Source organism: Ursus americanus, chromosome 16 (assembly GCF_024610735.1).
Source record: "Ursus americanus isolate L20-20 chromosome 16, mUrsAme1.1.p, whole genome shotgun sequence".
Classification (NCBI taxonomy): Eukaryota; Metazoa; Chordata; class Mammalia; order Carnivora; family Ursidae; genus Ursus; species Ursus americanus.
The window spans coordinates 32,069,981-32,086,267 of record NC_142142.1 but is presented as its reverse complement, the minus strand read 5'-3'; the positions used below and the strand labels follow the sequence as shown (position 1 = coordinate 32,086,267).

At 43.1% G+C, this 16,287-nt stretch overlaps 1 protein-coding gene across 2 annotated transcripts in view; it reads left to right on the top strand.

Annotated features, from left to right (window-relative positions):
• FAT3 (FAT atypical cadherin 3) overlaps positions 1-16,287 on the top strand; it is a 638,491-nt gene that overhangs the window by 509,396 nt on the left and 112,808 nt on the right. For both annotated transcript variants that reach the window (XM_045790757.2, XM_087868258.1), the window contains exons 5-7: positions 2,613-2,927; positions 5,326-5,536; positions 14,423-14,562. In XM_045790757.2, the coding sequence (XP_045646713.2) occupies positions 2,613-2,927; positions 5,326-5,536; positions 14,423-14,562 (666 nt within the window). The remainder of the gene's footprint in view (positions 1-2,612; positions 2,928-5,325; positions 5,537-14,422; positions 14,563-16,287) is intronic.

The following is a 16,287-nucleotide window of genomic DNA, read 5'->3' as shown; positions in this document are numbered from 1 at the left end:
AGGAACGGCAGCTGGGGGCTCTGTTGTAAAAAGGGCCTTAAACGGTCTATGCTGCTTTTATAAGGTGAGACTGCTTTGGCTAAAGAGATTGCCCAAGTAGGACCTGAGTTAGAGTCTAATTCAGTAAATAAGCGTTTGTGGCACGTGTTCTGCCTGCGTGGCTTGACACGGGAGTGGGAGCAGCGAAGAGACTGGGCGAAGTCTGTTTTTGCCCTTACACAGCTTCTCAGCTTAGACGAGGAATCGTGTGTTTGATTACTTTCCACAAGAGTAAGCGCTACAAAAGAGAAGTACGGGGTAATGTAAAGCATGGGCTGCAGGAGGGGGGCGAGGTGGGCCTGGCACTTGGTCTGTGGGCTCCAAGAAGGCACCCCTGAAGAAATGGCATTTCCACTGGACCTCAAGGATGAGGAGACAAGACCCAGGAGAGAGGGCAGGATGTGCAAAACCCTGGCGGGAAGAGTTGTTGCTTGCTCGAGGACCGGAGGATGCCTGTGTGGCCTGAGAGAGCAAGACAGCAGGGCGCTTGGGGTGCGGTGGAGCCGTGGGGGACCCGGCTCCCCAGCACGCCTGTGCGGCTGCCACCGGTCCCTGCTAAGTGACACCTGACGGACCTGGGTGTGTAAATCCAGCTCTACTCCAAAAGAAAGCATTTGTTTTTTAAGATTTTATTTATTTATTTGAGAGAGAGAGAGAGAGAGAGAGAGAGAGAGACAGCACAAGAGGGGTGAGGGACAGAGGGAGAAGCAGACTCGACCCAGGGTTTGAGCCCCGGGACTCTGAGATCGTGACCCAAGCTGACTGAGTCACCCGGGTGCCGCCCAAAGAAAGCATTTTTACAGCAGCAGGATCTTCGAGCGAGTGGTGAACCCGCAGCCCAGAGGGTCTCTCCTTTGCTTGGCAGCCACGTGGCCAAGGGTCCCATCTCAGAGCCCACTGTGGGGCATTTCTTGAGAAGTGATGGGAGGTGATTTTGTCCACACTGAAGACAGTGAGCGTTGTTTGGATTCAGAAAGAGGCTGTTGAAGGAGAAAAGAGAGGCAGGGAAGTGGAGCGGCCAAGAAATCAATGTGTTTTGGTCAACACAGCTCACCTGGGAGTATACCATTTTACTTCGGCAGCAACAGCAGAACGTGCCTTAGCATGTCCGGGAAAATCTCAGGAGTCAAAATCCAGCCCTGGCACATATTGGCCCTGACGTGTTTCTTTTGTGAAACATAACAAACCAATTGGGAAAATAACTTCAGAAGGAAACTTGATTGATTTCTCAAAGAAAGCAAGAACTCCTATGAAAATTTATCTTAAGTCTATTAAAGCCATTCTCCTAGGCGGCTTGTAAGAGAAACTAAACTACATTGCAGTTCCATTTTGCAAAGAGCCTTTAATTTGTTTTCCCAGAGTTTTGGCCTTTGTTGCCATTATTCCTGTCAGGTTGCTTTATTAGGTGAAAAACTGGATGACCAGGTGCTGTAATTCACTGTTGTTTTTCTCCTTTTGGTGCTGAGTATGTCTTTATGTTCCTTCTAGCCTCCAAATATATATTTTGTAGTAATAAGCTGCCTTATTCCAGGTAATGATTTAAAGATGAAATACACACTCTTCCAGGTTTGTGGTCAAACAGAACATTAAGAAATGCCAAAGACTTAATAATACCTGGCTTTAGCACTTGGTAACAAGGGGACCTCTGAGCCTCTGTTTACTCATCTGTAAAATGGGAACAAATAAACCTCCACTTAGTGAAGAGGGTATTTTGGAAAGTGAACGATACAACGCATGGAAAAGTGCTTTAAAAGTGGTGTCACCCTCTGCATGCAGAAGTATTTCTATGATAGTAATTATTAGCACTGTGATCAAGAGGATTATCCACACTAAGATTCAAAGACTTCATGTCTGCCATGCAGATTCTTTAGAGACCTCCTCTTCATTTCTCTCCTCTCTCAGTTCTTCTAGACACTCGTAAGGATAGCACCTCAGAGATGGGGAAGAAGTGTCCATCCCTCCTCGAGTTTCCCAGGGTGGGGGGAATTATTTTGTTACTGTTAAAAATGTATGATAACTATCAAATGTACTTACAATGAGCCATCAAAATTATGAAGCATATATCTCGGTTTTCCTTTTGTGTGGTGGCAATGTAAAATTCACACATTTCACATGAAAATAGAAAGGAAAAGAAAATGAATACTGAAAGAATTTAGATGGTGATATCACTGTCCAAAAATTAGAAGAAATGCCCATTGGTTAACGTATCATAATGATTATATTGGTTTTTGTGTCTGTGGAGGGGCATACTCTATGCCCACTAAATTTACATAAGCTAGTACATTTTGTAAAGCCGATCCTATTTTTCTCCCCCTCTCCACGCCACAGCACAATGAGAGCTCTGCCTCCCTCCTACACTTTCACCAATGATTTCCATTTACTGGATGTCGGGCATTCCCTGCTTTTACAGATGAACTATGGAAAGTTATACATTGACCATGAACTACAGGAATAAGAAAAGTTGAGATGCCCTAAGGCACAGAATAGGCCTTTCGTGGGGCAGGCAGAGGGAGGAGTGGCAAGAAAAGTTTTCTCCATTCTGATTGCAAAATGCTTTCTCTCTTGAAACTCAGGTGACTGTGACAGATGGCGGTCCCTCTCCAAAACAGTCCACCGTTTGGGTGGTGGTGCAGGTTTTGGATGAAAATGACAATAAACCCCAGTTCCCAGAGAAGGTCTACCAGATCAAGCTGCCAGAACGCGACCGAAAAAAGAGGGGAGAACCCATTTATAGGGCTTTTGCATTTGACAGAGATGAAGGCCCCAATGCAGAAATCTCCTACAGTATCGTGGATGGAAATGATGACGGAAAGTTTTTTATTGACCCTAAAACTGGCATGGTTTCTTCCAGAAAGCAGTTTACAGCAGGGAGTTATGACATCCTAACGGTAAGATTTTTCTGCACTTCAGTAACATTCATGGGGGTGGGGGGGTGTTACTTTCTTACTCATGTATATTCATTTGAGTAATAAATCTTTAGAGTAATAAGTACAGCCACACAGCTGTGGAAGGCTACTTTCTGTTTCAGTGATATTTTTAAATAATGAGACCATTTCTTTTGGTTGTGTCCTATCAGCAAACCTCCTCCATTCCCAGTATGCAGCCTGCCCCATCACATACTCAACCACACCTCCTGCAGCCTTAAATCATTTCAGGGTACTCAGCATAGATGAAAACTGAGGGTAGGAGAATACCAGAGTAACATACCCACCACCTAACATATCCTTCACTGTGTCCCCGAGACTTCCCAAGGAAAACAACTCTTGTAATTGTCGACAGTGTGATAGGACATGAATTTAGCTATGAAAATTGTGAGACACAAATCTTAGCTATGTTTATTCTGCATAAGCTGCAAAAGTGAAAAAACTCAAGAAAAAGATGACTCCATTTTTCATTGTTGGAGAATTAAAAAACAAAAACAGAAACACATGAGCACTACCCCAAATAGAGACTTAAAATGCCCATATCTAAAGTGCCAGCCTACTCCCACCACCGCCAAGCACTTTAGAAAGCTAGCACCTATGCCAGAAAGGGCATTGGTCATCCTTACAAGTGATGGGCACTTGCCAGGGTTCCAACAACTGTCAAAAATCGGCGCCATCTGCTCTCCTCTTAGTATGCAGCCTTCTCTGCTGTATACAGTCAGTCCTGTATTATTTTAAAGGATAGTCTAAGTCCCTTGATTTGTCTTTTCATTCTTACGGTCTGGACTTGGGTTTCTTTCCCTACTCAATAACATATACAGAACAGTGGGTAGAGAAAAGAAAATAATAATTAAAAAAAACTGGCCCTGTTTCTACCATTAGCAGCTCTGATGTAATATGTGCTACTATAGTTGTGTGACAGTGGGAGTCTTTGAGGACTGGGTGGACGGACGGACTATAGTGGATACCGTTTGTGCCCCAGCCGGATCCCCTTTACCAGGCTGGTGCAGCTATGCCCCAACTGCACTGAGTGTTGGTTGCTAAGGGCTCACATCTGCCCTCTTCTGGAGGGAATCATCCTTGGCTGAACTTCTTGACCGAGGAGGTTCCACACTCCCACCCCAGGCCAGCAGCCCATAGCCAATGACTAACTGACACGAAAGGCCAACCCCTTGCCTCCAGGTGGGTCCAACCCAGCAGTGCAATTGAGGATTCAGAACTTCCCCATGGAATCAGGCTGAGGTTAAGCCTCAGCTGAGACCACACCCTTATTGACCTTCTTTCTCCTGTTCATCTTGCTTCATTCAGTCCCTTTCTCCTGAGAACACTTCCCCCACCCCCAAAATGATTTGTACTCAAATCCCTGTCTCAAACTCTGCTCCTAGGAAACCTGACCTAAGACATGTATCTTCAAGGGTCTTCCATCTCACAGGAATTTTCTGGGACAAAGTGGTCTTCACGATCACATAGCATTTGGGTGGTGTGAGATGTCACTATTTTTAAAGGCTATCACAATTAGCCATGCACTTATTCATGTTATTTTTAAGATGTGATATTTTAAAATCCTTTTTTTTATATTGATTTTTAAAAATTTTCTGTCAGTGGTTTTTACTTGTTGAACTTGAACCATCATTGAAGTCCAGGACAACATAGCAGTTCACCCCGTGCAACTGAGTGTGGAGACGTGCTTTCTTCAGTTCTTATGTAAGACCACAGAGGAGAGTAATTAGTACCCTCCTCCCCATCCCGCTGTCTCCTGGAGCCCGTGCTTTCACCAGGAGAGTTCTTTGCCCCTTCAGAGTTGGCATAACTGAGGGGCTTCCAAGGCAGTTAGAGCAAGGCTGCTGCCTTTCCAGCACCTATCCCATCACCCTCCTCGGATTCTGAGTGAACACGGTGCTTTCCCCAGAATAAAGCAGAAGGAAGGAGCTGCACAACGCAACCACACACACTCTCATTATTCACACTTAAGGATTCACAGTGCGCTTTACTCCCTTTTAAGCATCACCAACAGAGGTATAAGGAATCAAATTAGCTATTCCTACTCATGGGACTATCAGTCATGCCCATAAAACACTGAATGGTAAGTGCCACCCTTGTTTTCCAGGTTTTCCCCATCTGTAAAGTTGGTGGTGGTTCAGGTCACCTTCCAGTGAATGTGGTATGGGACCCCCGCCACATGACTCAGTTGTGTCCCCCGATTCCTGAGCACATTCTCCCCAGGTCTCCGCTCTTCCTTCCCTTTGCTGACACTGTGATGAGGATGGATTCTTGGGCCAACAACAGAGGAGTGACAGACCCAAATTTCCACAGGGATCTGAGCTCTAAGACCTCTTTCTGTGTTCTCTCCATGTGTGAGTAGATAAAGGCAGTGGACAATGGGCGCCCACAGAAATCCTCCACGGCCCGCCTCCACATTGAATGGATTAAGAAACCACCCCCTTCACCTATACCGCTGACTTTTGACGAGCCGTTTTATAACTTCACAGTCATGGAAAGCGATAGAGTCACCGAGATTGTGGGGGTGGTGTCTGTGCAGCCAGCTAACACCCCTCTGTGGTTTGACATAGTTGGTAAGTTCGAGTCCTCCAGAGCAGTACTGGGCAATGTAATCACTGACTGGAGTAACTAGCAAAAACAAAAAACAAAAAACAAAAACAAAAAACAAAAAAATATTTAAAAAATTAAAAAACAACCCACTAATGATTAGTGCTAAGATGAAAAGATGTATAGTGCTGGAATGCGAAAGAGCCAGTAAGATGAATAATCGACCTGTGCTTTCGTTCCAACTCTGTAGCTAAGCTGAACAGAAAGTGCTCTCTGGCTGGATTTTCCATAGTACGTTATTTACTGCAATCTTAATGTCTTTCTGTGTGTCATTTAAATTCTATTGTCGCACTTGGCTAATCTCATTTCTAAATGTATTGATGGTACTAGACTTGCTGTCCTTCATTTCTCTCTTTTTCTTCACCTTTTTTCTGCATTCTGTTCTTTTTTTTTTTTCTGCTCCCGACTGCCCTGCTTCAAGGTGGCAAGCATGCTCGAGAGATGTTCTATATTCTACAGACAGCTTGTGGGCAGAACTGTTCAACAGAAGGTACCCTTAGTGCAAACACATTTGCTAAAATACAGCTATCCAATCTGCCTTTTACGGGTTTTTTTTAAGCAAATTAAATTACATCTTTCATAACTGCCTGTGACAGGCTCGAGTGCAGCCCACAGATTTCATACGATGCCTCTAACTATTGCGTTACTCGAATCCACTGACTCCTTTGTTTGGGGTTTGATGGGGTTTGGATTGGGGGGAGGGGTTGTTTTGATTTACTTAAATTTTTTTTTCTTTGCTTTTGAGGTAGATGGGCTTTTGGTGGTTTTGTTTTTATCATTTTGTAGGGTGGGTTATGTAATGGGGCCTTTTCCAATTGAAAAATAAATTAAAATTTATCCCAACACCTCTGTTTTGCAGCAGTAGTGCCGTTCATAGACCAAAAATCTCCACCAGGAGGGTCCCTGGCTGCTATCCACAAAAGGAAAGGCAGGAAATGGAACCTAGATATATAGCCAGTGAGCGCTTCCTAGGAGAACGGAATAGAGAAAGCAGATGGGAGCATGCAGGACAGACCTTGGGAGCCAACCTTTACATTCCTTGAAAGCAAGCAAGCAAGCACAGCAGGCTGCAAAAGGAGAGGGCAAACCAGCACCCCTGCCCCCACACATACACAGGCAGGGAGAGGAGGTGCAGGGCAAATAACAAAATAGGCTGTAGCTCAGATGAGAGAGTGGGGAGAGTGTGCCAACCCTGGACCTGACACTGGGTTGAGCTGCAGCTGACTTCCCATGGTTCTTTGTGGAAGGCCGGGAATCCAGAGACCTGGTCTGCAGGAATCATTTCCTTCTGTATGTCCCTGCCTGGATCAGATGGGCAAGAACCTACCCCTCTTCCCAGGAATGGCTCGATCTGGAGAAAGCATTTAGAACATTCCACATCTGTTTTAATGAGGCACAGAGAAAGAATGCCCCCTGGCCTCCAATCAAACCCCGGTAGAAGGTCCTCTGAATGGGCGTGTTTTCTGCATATTTCATTTGCTGGAATGCCGGTAGAATGTCTTTGTTTTACTTGGTTGGCATTAATCACACCCTCCCTGTACGTGGCCATCCTCATTCCGTGCTTTCAACTCCTTCTTCATCTCCACTTAAAACATTTGAAATGGAACCTCTTCTGATCCGTGAAAGATGTCTTCGAGTCTGTATCTTCTCTGTAGTTTTCAGCCCATTACATTTTTATCTGACACAGCTTCTTTCTTAGCAAAACAGAGGGTGGCACGCGTGCGTCACCTCCTTGTCTGTGCTATCCCCTTTGGTGGTTCCTTCACTGCCATCCCCAGTCGGAGTCGTAGAAAACGCATCTCACTTTCTACATGTGTCCCTGGTGCCAGGCCTCCAGGGGCATGTGCAACAGTGATTTCTTTTAAATAGCCCAGGGGCACCTGGGTGGCTCAGTCGGTTAAGTGTCCGACTCTTGGTTTCAGCTCAGGTCGTGATCTCAAGCTTGTGGGATCGAACCCCACATCGAGCTCTGCACACAGCACAGAGTCTACTTAAGATTCTCTTCTCCTTCTGCCCCCCCCATTCTCTCTCACTCTCTCTAAAATAAATAAATAAATCTTTTTAAAAAATAAGCAAATAAATAGCCCAGAGAAGAGTGCAGTCAAACCCCAGAGGGCAGCAGGGCTCCTGGCGTGCTGTCCTGAGCTGTGGGAGGACTTGCTGTCTCTCATCAGGGACCGGTTTATCTCCCTCCTCCCTGACACTCCAGTTTGCAAGCTCGCCTACACCCAGCAGCACTGCTTCTCACCCGTGTGTGATCCATGCATGCAACCTCCTGTCCCGTGGCACGTCCCACTACCTCCCCCTGCCCCAGGAAGCACTCATTTGTACCCACTTCAAAAATCCTCCAAGCACACCTTTCTCTGATGCTCAGTCTGACCAGCCATTTGACCCCAGATATCCAAGTCAGTTTGCAATTCCTCAGCATTCCTGCATGTGTGTGTGTGTGTGTGTGTGTGTGTGTGTGTGTGTGTGATCGTATGTAGATAAGCATGCCTGGCAATGCTGCATGTAACCTTACTTGCATGTTTTCATGTTAGCATTATTAGTACTATTGTGTATTTTCATTTGTATTGGTCCAGCCTCCATTCTTAACCCTTAAGGTCAAGGCCTTTGTCTCCTCATTCCTTCCTCCTGCCCATGCTTCTGTTGATTGCTTCAGGGTGAGTGGAATAAACAGTGGTAACCAATGGAGATGCTCCAGGCAGCCAATGCATTAACCCTACTAACACCTCTTGAGACCAACCAAGAGTCAGCGTGACCTACCACTGTATTCCCAGCCATAGCAACCATAGCACCTTTGACAAAATGAGAACTAGTCCAAGAAGAGAGGGGCAGTTTACAGATGACAGCTCTTCCTGGATGGAATCCCTCAGGCTGCTCCAAATACATATCCAGGAATCATTATCAACAGCATAGCACCAGTTTTCATGTTTCTCCACCTTTGTGTTTCTAAATGCTGCACTCTTCCTAATCCTCTTGGTGTCAGTGCATGTCAGTGCATGTCAGTGCATAGTTCTCTTAATGAAGACCTACAGCATTGTCCCTCTAGTCTAGATGTTTCCATCACAGAGATTTCACTGTAGATCTGGTAACATCTAGCTGAGCTTCTCCTACAAATTGAACTTACTGGGCTCGATGCCCAAACAGAACATAATTTCATTTCCATCCCCACATCCAGCAGACAACATCTTGAAACACTGACTCTGTTTCACCGCAGAAGTTAAATCTTTTCCCCAGGTGCTGGGGTTGTTCTCAATATGGATCAGTATGGTCCCCCTTCCACCAAATCTCCCTTTCGAGAATCCTTCTAATCGAACAGAGTCATTCTTTTTTTCAATCTGCTGGCAATGTCTTTCCCCTTCTCTAAAAATTTATTGTTTTCCTTATCATATTCAGATGTTTCCTTCTCACTTTCAAGACTTCTTGTTTAGTTATCTTTGGCCATCCACACTCTCCTCTCTTCCCTTTTGTAACTGAGCATCTTCCTTGGCCAAGCTAACTCAGAGGGAAAAGATAGGGAACAGTGCTTCCCAATGCTTAAGAAACTTGGCAGTATACTATAATCGAATGCTGGCGTATACCGTCAGCGTGGATCTGAAATGAGATCTCAGGTTTAGTTGCTGTCTTGCTTAGGTAAATACTCTGTGACTCTTCCAAGGGAGTCAAAACTTGGTTCCGTTACAGACGTAGGGCATTTAAATACCTATACAAACATTCCAGGTTACAGTGCATACAGCATCCTGGCCTAGCACTCTACAGTTTACAGACGCTATAACATGAATTCTCATTAGGTAAGCAGAAATGGTGTTTCTGCATGCCTTTTCCCCTGGAAGTATAGTCTCCTTATTTCCATATTTCCAGATCTACCCGATTCTTGTTTAACTGCATTCCTTTTCCTCCCACTGTAGTATAAATTCACAAAAACTGTAGCAAGCAAGATCTCGTTCCCAAGTCTGGACCCCTGTACCATGGATCTGCCAGTCACTTTCCTGTTCCTCCAAAGAGACCACGACTACAATATTATGTAGCGAGACCCTCTTCAGCTTCTAGAAACAGAAGCCCTACTTGTAACCCAGTTAAGAAAGCTGTAATTAAAAGGAAACATAATAAAGTTCAGCTGTTCTGTGTTTAAACAGCCCAATGCACAGCATGTTCCTTCTCTGTGTTAAAAGGGAAAGAAAATGAAGGAAACAAAAATAACCCATAATCCTTTGTGGCTTTATCACATATCTTCACACTTCTCAGGAGACTATGATTCAACCCAGCAGCTCCTTGATTTACATTCTTTTTAATGTGCACGCAATCTGGTTTGCAGCTCATTCCCCATATCTTTATCCCAATGGCAAATATTTGTATTGTAAAGACCACCATTATTACACACTTCAAACCATTCCTCTTCACCCACAGTTTGATGGTGGACGCTGCCATCCACTTTTCTGGCTTTTTACTTGATACTTCGGTTAGAAAAATGGTTTTTCTCGTAGATAGTAAGCACTTGCAGTATTTTTGCTTACTTTCCTTGAAAACGATTCTCTGATGGTGCAAGCTAGCACATAGGTCCAGCTCTAGCCGAAAGACATGTCCGTGTTGCAGGTACATAAAGATCACATTGGCTCCTAGGGGCTCATAGGTTCCTACAGACTTTGGATTCTGGGCTGCTTCTGTTGCATAAGCTTACACCTGTCCTTCTCAAACCTTGTCCCCAAGTGGAGCCATCGCTTAGGGTTGGATCAAGTGGACAAGTGAAACTCTTTGGTAGCACTAGCAGCAGGCCTGGTCTCTGACTATAGATTGAGTCTTTTCTAATCAGGTGGCCATGTTTCTTTATCACAAAACTCTTTCCCAGCCCTCCTGAGAGAAGCCATGTCTGTGTACCATCTCTAACACACCTACGCATCCATTAGAGTGGCATTTGCTCAAAGACATTCAATTGACATCAAATATTTCATTTCTCCTCTTCTGCACTCTGTCCCTAATTTGATCCCCAAAAGCCTTCCCTTTTCTGCATAGCAGCAATACAGAGCAAGGAGCACATCTGAAGAGGTTTCAGGGAAATAATAAAAAGCCTAAAAAAATACCTTGCACATCACTTGTTTTAAGAAAATGAATTTTAAACCAGATTCTAGAAGGGATTTTCCTTCCTACCACTGTTTCCTGACCTCTACCCAGCATCTCCTGCCTTCCATGTAAATATCCTTTTCAGCCCCATGTTGTGCTTGCTTCATTCCAAGACAGAAAATTATTCGTTTTCAAACCGTGATCAGCGTTTAGCATTTTTCCTTAAGTTCGATGTGCATGCTGAACTTGAATGAACAGCTTGTGAACGACTCCCTTAGTTCATTCAGATTCAGCAGCTCGGTGTTTTGGAAGCTTCTCCCATAACACTTCCCCCTTGGTGACTACGAGACTTTGGTTGGTGTTTTTACGATTACACCCGGAGTGGAACAGAATCATATGCTAGGGGAGGGGCCTGGAAGCTTCTCTAAAGGGGAAGCAGTGGGGTACTCACCTTTGGATCTCCTTAAAGAAAGACTTGATCAGATCACACTCCAGGGCCCTGCTGCCCAGCATATTCAAACTGTAGCTGCTGGCTTCCAGTATTTTCACTCCTGTCCCATTTTGGAAGCTTTTTAGGACATTCCGACCTGTTAGGTTTAACTTGAGAATCTGATAGAAATCCACCCCTCCTCTTCTGCTCTTCGTTTACTCTATTACACCCGTCCTGACCAAAAATGGTCACAGAGCAACGTCCCTGACATAAACTATCTGTTATGTGGGCTGTTCACAACCTCGCTTGTAACCATCTCTGCCGCGCACCCCCAGCAGCAACGCTCAGGCTGTGACTTTTCTAATTCCCCACTTGGTTGACACTCAGACCAGCTCGCCAATGTCCTCCCCCGCCCCCACCTTTTGTTGAGCCCCACGCTGCTGCCCTAGCACACTCTGGCTTTGCATGTTGTGTTACTGGCTCTGAGGAAGCACATCTTGTTGAAACAGAATGCTGCTAGCGAAAATGGACCCCTTCCATTCGATAGACTCACCCCAGATGAATTGGACATGGTTTCCTATGAAATGAAATCACCTTTCAGGCTAAAAGGGAGCCTGAGAAATGAGCCCTGTGGGAGAGATACGGAGTCGTTTATGAAATGGGATGCCTAAGTGGGAGGTTATTAAATTGCGCGAGGGTTGATGGTGAACTGCTGGTCTAGGTTCTGTGTCCCTTGTCAGAAATTCATTTTAAAACCGAGGGAAGATTGTGGGAAACTTGTTTCACATGAAATCTTGGTTTAACTAGGAGCACATGCCCTGGAAACAACGATCGGAGGCTGCTTACCATATCGATGGACTGAGAGACACTTCACATACGGTGTCGCACACTCCCCTTGACCTGCTTTCCATTTGTCTATCTCCCCACCCCTTTGGAGGTTTCTAGTCCAGATATTGGAAACAGTAACGGTGGATGAGGGAGATACACACACACAGACACACACGCACGTGCAGGAAGGGAGAGAACTATAAAAAAATCAAACCATAAAAGTTGCCAAAAATGTGTTTTCATATGAAAAATGACTAATAAGAAAACACAGTCTATATGCTATTTGTAAAATATGTAAATTTTTTGCCACTCTGCCCATGAAATGATTATGTATTTCAGCACAGGGCCCTGAGGAAAATGGGAGTCTCAGGCCGTGAGAGAGAACACATAGGATTGCCCCATTTAAACGGGAATTGAAACTGAAAATCTTTGCTTGCATGTTCTCTACATTTCACTTTCATTAATCTTTAAACGGGAGCAAACCCAAGTTTTATAATTTGCATAACTTCTATTTTGCCTTGACCTACAAATTTCCACCTTCTGAAATAATTGACATTGAAAGATGACCTTTTCCTATATCCTAACCCTGTCTTCCCCACCAAAAAAATAATGTGAACACATTAGTTAAGAAAGTAAACAACCTGGTTAGGAAAACATTCGAAAAATGATTTTAAATGTGATTTAAAATATGAAGTAACACCCACCGAAAACAGCACAGGAAATGGCATTCTACCCTTCCACACAGGTCTGACGTCTTTTATGTCCTTTCTTTGAAACTTTCCATGGCGAAGTTTCTTTTCAGAATGTACCAGTTGATAGCAAATGATTTTTCTTTGCTCAGTAGGATGGTGATTCAAGGTGCTTGAGTCAGCCTTACATTTTATTTCATGTGGTTATCAACAGGAAGCACTCCCTTTGAAAGAGACACCTTGACCCGAGGCTTGCTTCCCTGTTCAGCCCACTTTCTGCCCCTTTCTCCTTCTCCTGTTCTTCAAAAGATTTTTTTTTTTTTGGAGTTAACATTAAGTGCTCCTCAGTAAATCAATTAAAGATATTAATTGGAAGATGAGTCTCTTTTTAGATGAAATCTTTGAAAAATATATCATCTCCAAGTAATTCTGTGGTCCCCCTGTATCTCCATAACTTTAATTAAATGTCAAGGGCAATTATGTTCTCTCTAGCAATTAAATAATCTTAAGTGTATATGACAGCTGCAAGCAATAAGTATTTGAAATATATATGACCAGGGTTTTTTTTTTTTAAGTAAACCGTATGATTTATTTTGTGTCACTGTATACCACATTCTACTAATTCAGGTAAAATTCTCCTTTCCCTCAAGTCATTCACTCATTTGTAATGGTAATACCATAGAAATTATATATGGTGTTGTTCACTGATCAGCAAAATGAAATGCAAAGTATGGTGAACATAAGAGAAGCCAAGATTTCTTTTCTAAAATATGAAATTCAGTGAATGCATTGCCCTATGTGCTGTAGCTAAATAAAATTACTGTCCAAGCACAAAATTAATTGACATCATGGAATTTCAGACTAAAATAAATAGAGCTTGTGAGCATGTACTGATATTTAATTAAAATCAGTCCAGCATTTGTACCATTATCTTCTCTCCCTGTTAAAAAGGAAAAAAAAAACAAACTTTCACTTTGGGAAAGATCATAAACCACATTTTATTTCACAGAGATGGGAACAGCTACAGTAATTTCAAAATAACCTGTGTTGTCTTGGTACATGATACTTGGTCAGACAGAGTGGGGAGGAAAGTTTTTTAAACTTTCGTACTGATTGCTTTATGGGTGATGTCACATCAACTGATGTGCTCTTCTACTTCGTTCCAGATTTCATTTTGTAAATCTCCCATAAACTTGCTACCTTTTTGGGAGAAAAATAATTCACACTGTCAAGATGGCAAAAAAAAACAAAATTTTTTTCTATAAACATCCCAACTTGCAGAAACAGAATTTTTGATATGAAACCCAATTTTTTTCTGCTTTTTCTTATTTTCTAGTATTACACTTTTGTTTCTGACATCTATTAGAGGGAACCTGAACTCTACCAACCAAATGTTTACCATCAATCCTAGAATAGATTTAAGAATGTCTACACATTTTTGTTAATAATTGGACTATTTGTTTACTTAGAGTTTAATCTATTTTAGAAAAGCAGAAAGGTCTACAAATTCTTAGCAGAATAACCACAAGGGGCAGGAGGGCTTTAAGTTTTCTAAATATTTTACTGAGTCAGTTTATGCTTTACTTCTTGAACATTAGTGCTGAGGTTTTTCTTTGCAATACATTCTTTTTTGTGACATTTGTTATGCATTGTGGAGGCTGTGTTTGGAAATATAAATTAAGTTGGAAATAAAGAGGTCCCATTTAAGATGTACAAAACTGAGCCATAGGGATGCCTGTGAAAAAATATTTCTATATAAGGGCTCCCTTTAAAGCTATATACTTCAATAGATGTAATAACTTCTCAGATATGCTAATTTCATGTTGTTTTTGTGAAATCATCAGGGGGGAATTTTGACAGCTCTTTTGACGCAGAGAAGGGTGTTGGGACAATTGTCATTGCAAAGCCTTTGGATGCAGAACAGAGGTCCATCTATAATATGAGTGTGGAAGTCACCGATGGGACAAATGTTGCTGTCACTCAGGTAAGATGTCAAATTACTAAAGGGTGAGAATGCCCAACAATCTGCTAATGTCAATGGTGAAAGTGATTACAGAATGTGTTGGAAGTAGTAAATGATGTCCATGGATTTCTACTGTTTTTTTTTTTAAAGCATTTGAGAGAATAACCTAGGAAAAGGATTCTATCAATGATATTGTATAACTTAGCTGTGACTGTTCACGCATGGAAGAGTGATATGTATTCGCTTCCTGATCGTTGACTGTAGATTTATCTCTTTGACAACAAAGTCACCTTTCCTTGAATTTACAAAGAAGAGGACGTGTATATTGTCTGAGTCAACACACCATTATATGTTTCACCTTTTCACCTGTCACTCTCAGAGATAGAGCTAGACGCACCTAGGAGTCCAAGTTCATTTCACAGACTCAGATGAGTAGTATGTCCAAGGTCACTCATTAAGTCACCCAGCCTTCATTAAGAACAAGGACTGAGATTTAGGGCCCTGCGTCCCACCTCTCCTTCTAGCCTCTATGCCAGTGGTCCTTCATCCTGGCTGCACAGTGGAAGCCCCTGGTCATGGGGCCCGGGGTGTTAAAACCACTGAGACCCCACCCGCAGAGGTCCTACATGATTCTAACTAACAAGCAGCCAGGGGTGGGGACCGTTGCTTGGACTCTGGCATGTGAGTGTTGATGAAAGGGCATTGATCGTTGACTGTCCAGAAAGTCTCTGGATGAGACTAACACAGTCTTAGATAGCAATAGGGGGCAGATTTACCCGAAATATGAGAAGGTTTTTGTTGTTGTTGTTGTTGTTTTCTATTTTAGGATGGGCACACAAGCTTGTCCTATACCTTTCCATTCTCCCTACTTTTCCCTCCTGTTCTCATGACCCCAGAAGCCATCACTCATCAATCACGGTCCTTTTTCCCTCTCAGCTCAAATGTGCCCTGAGACTCTTCAACACAACGTTTCAGGACGTGAAGATGAAATTGTTGCCAACCCCAAAGTTAGCAAGTGTTGATTTGTTTAAAACATGATGTAAGCTCTTGTAACTATATAGGTTTAAAGAGGAGAGGGGAGGATTATTTCATGTGCTGCCTCTTAGTTTGAAGTAGTTTCAAAAGTACAATGAGACTTTCTCCTTTGAGGCTGTGCACAATCACAAAATGGTGGAATTTTAAAGAAACAGTAGGGTTTGTTTCTACTTTTACTTCTTTACTTTTTGCTTTTGCTTACTTTTTCTTTTCCTTTTCATTCAAATAAACTGAAACCCAGAAGGGGGACATCATGTGCATGAGACAAGGCAGCCAGTGTGTGATGAGTCCTGATCCTTCGACCCATGTCCTCTCCTAGGATGACTCTACAGCCCTAACTACCTGCAAGAGGCCCATTTACACCTGTTGCACTGGTGTAACTATTAATAGTTATCCCATTCACTCTTAAAATTGCCCCAGTTGGGACAATAAATCATACTTAAATCTGTACTGCTTCGGGGGATTTTCAAGACTAAAATACAGACTCCTGGAAAGGACACCATGGTTGAGATCCTACGGGACGCGCACCATCTAAAAGCAAGCCCCAAAGACTAATACAAAACAACCCACTTGCAGTATTACTAAGTCTTTATTGCTCATTCGCTTTTGGAGTTGGCCATTTCTTAGCCTAGCCAACCTCCACTTTTTAGCACCACTTAAAAACACAAGATGTATTTGAGTAAAATACAAAGAAAGCGTGGAGCCATATTC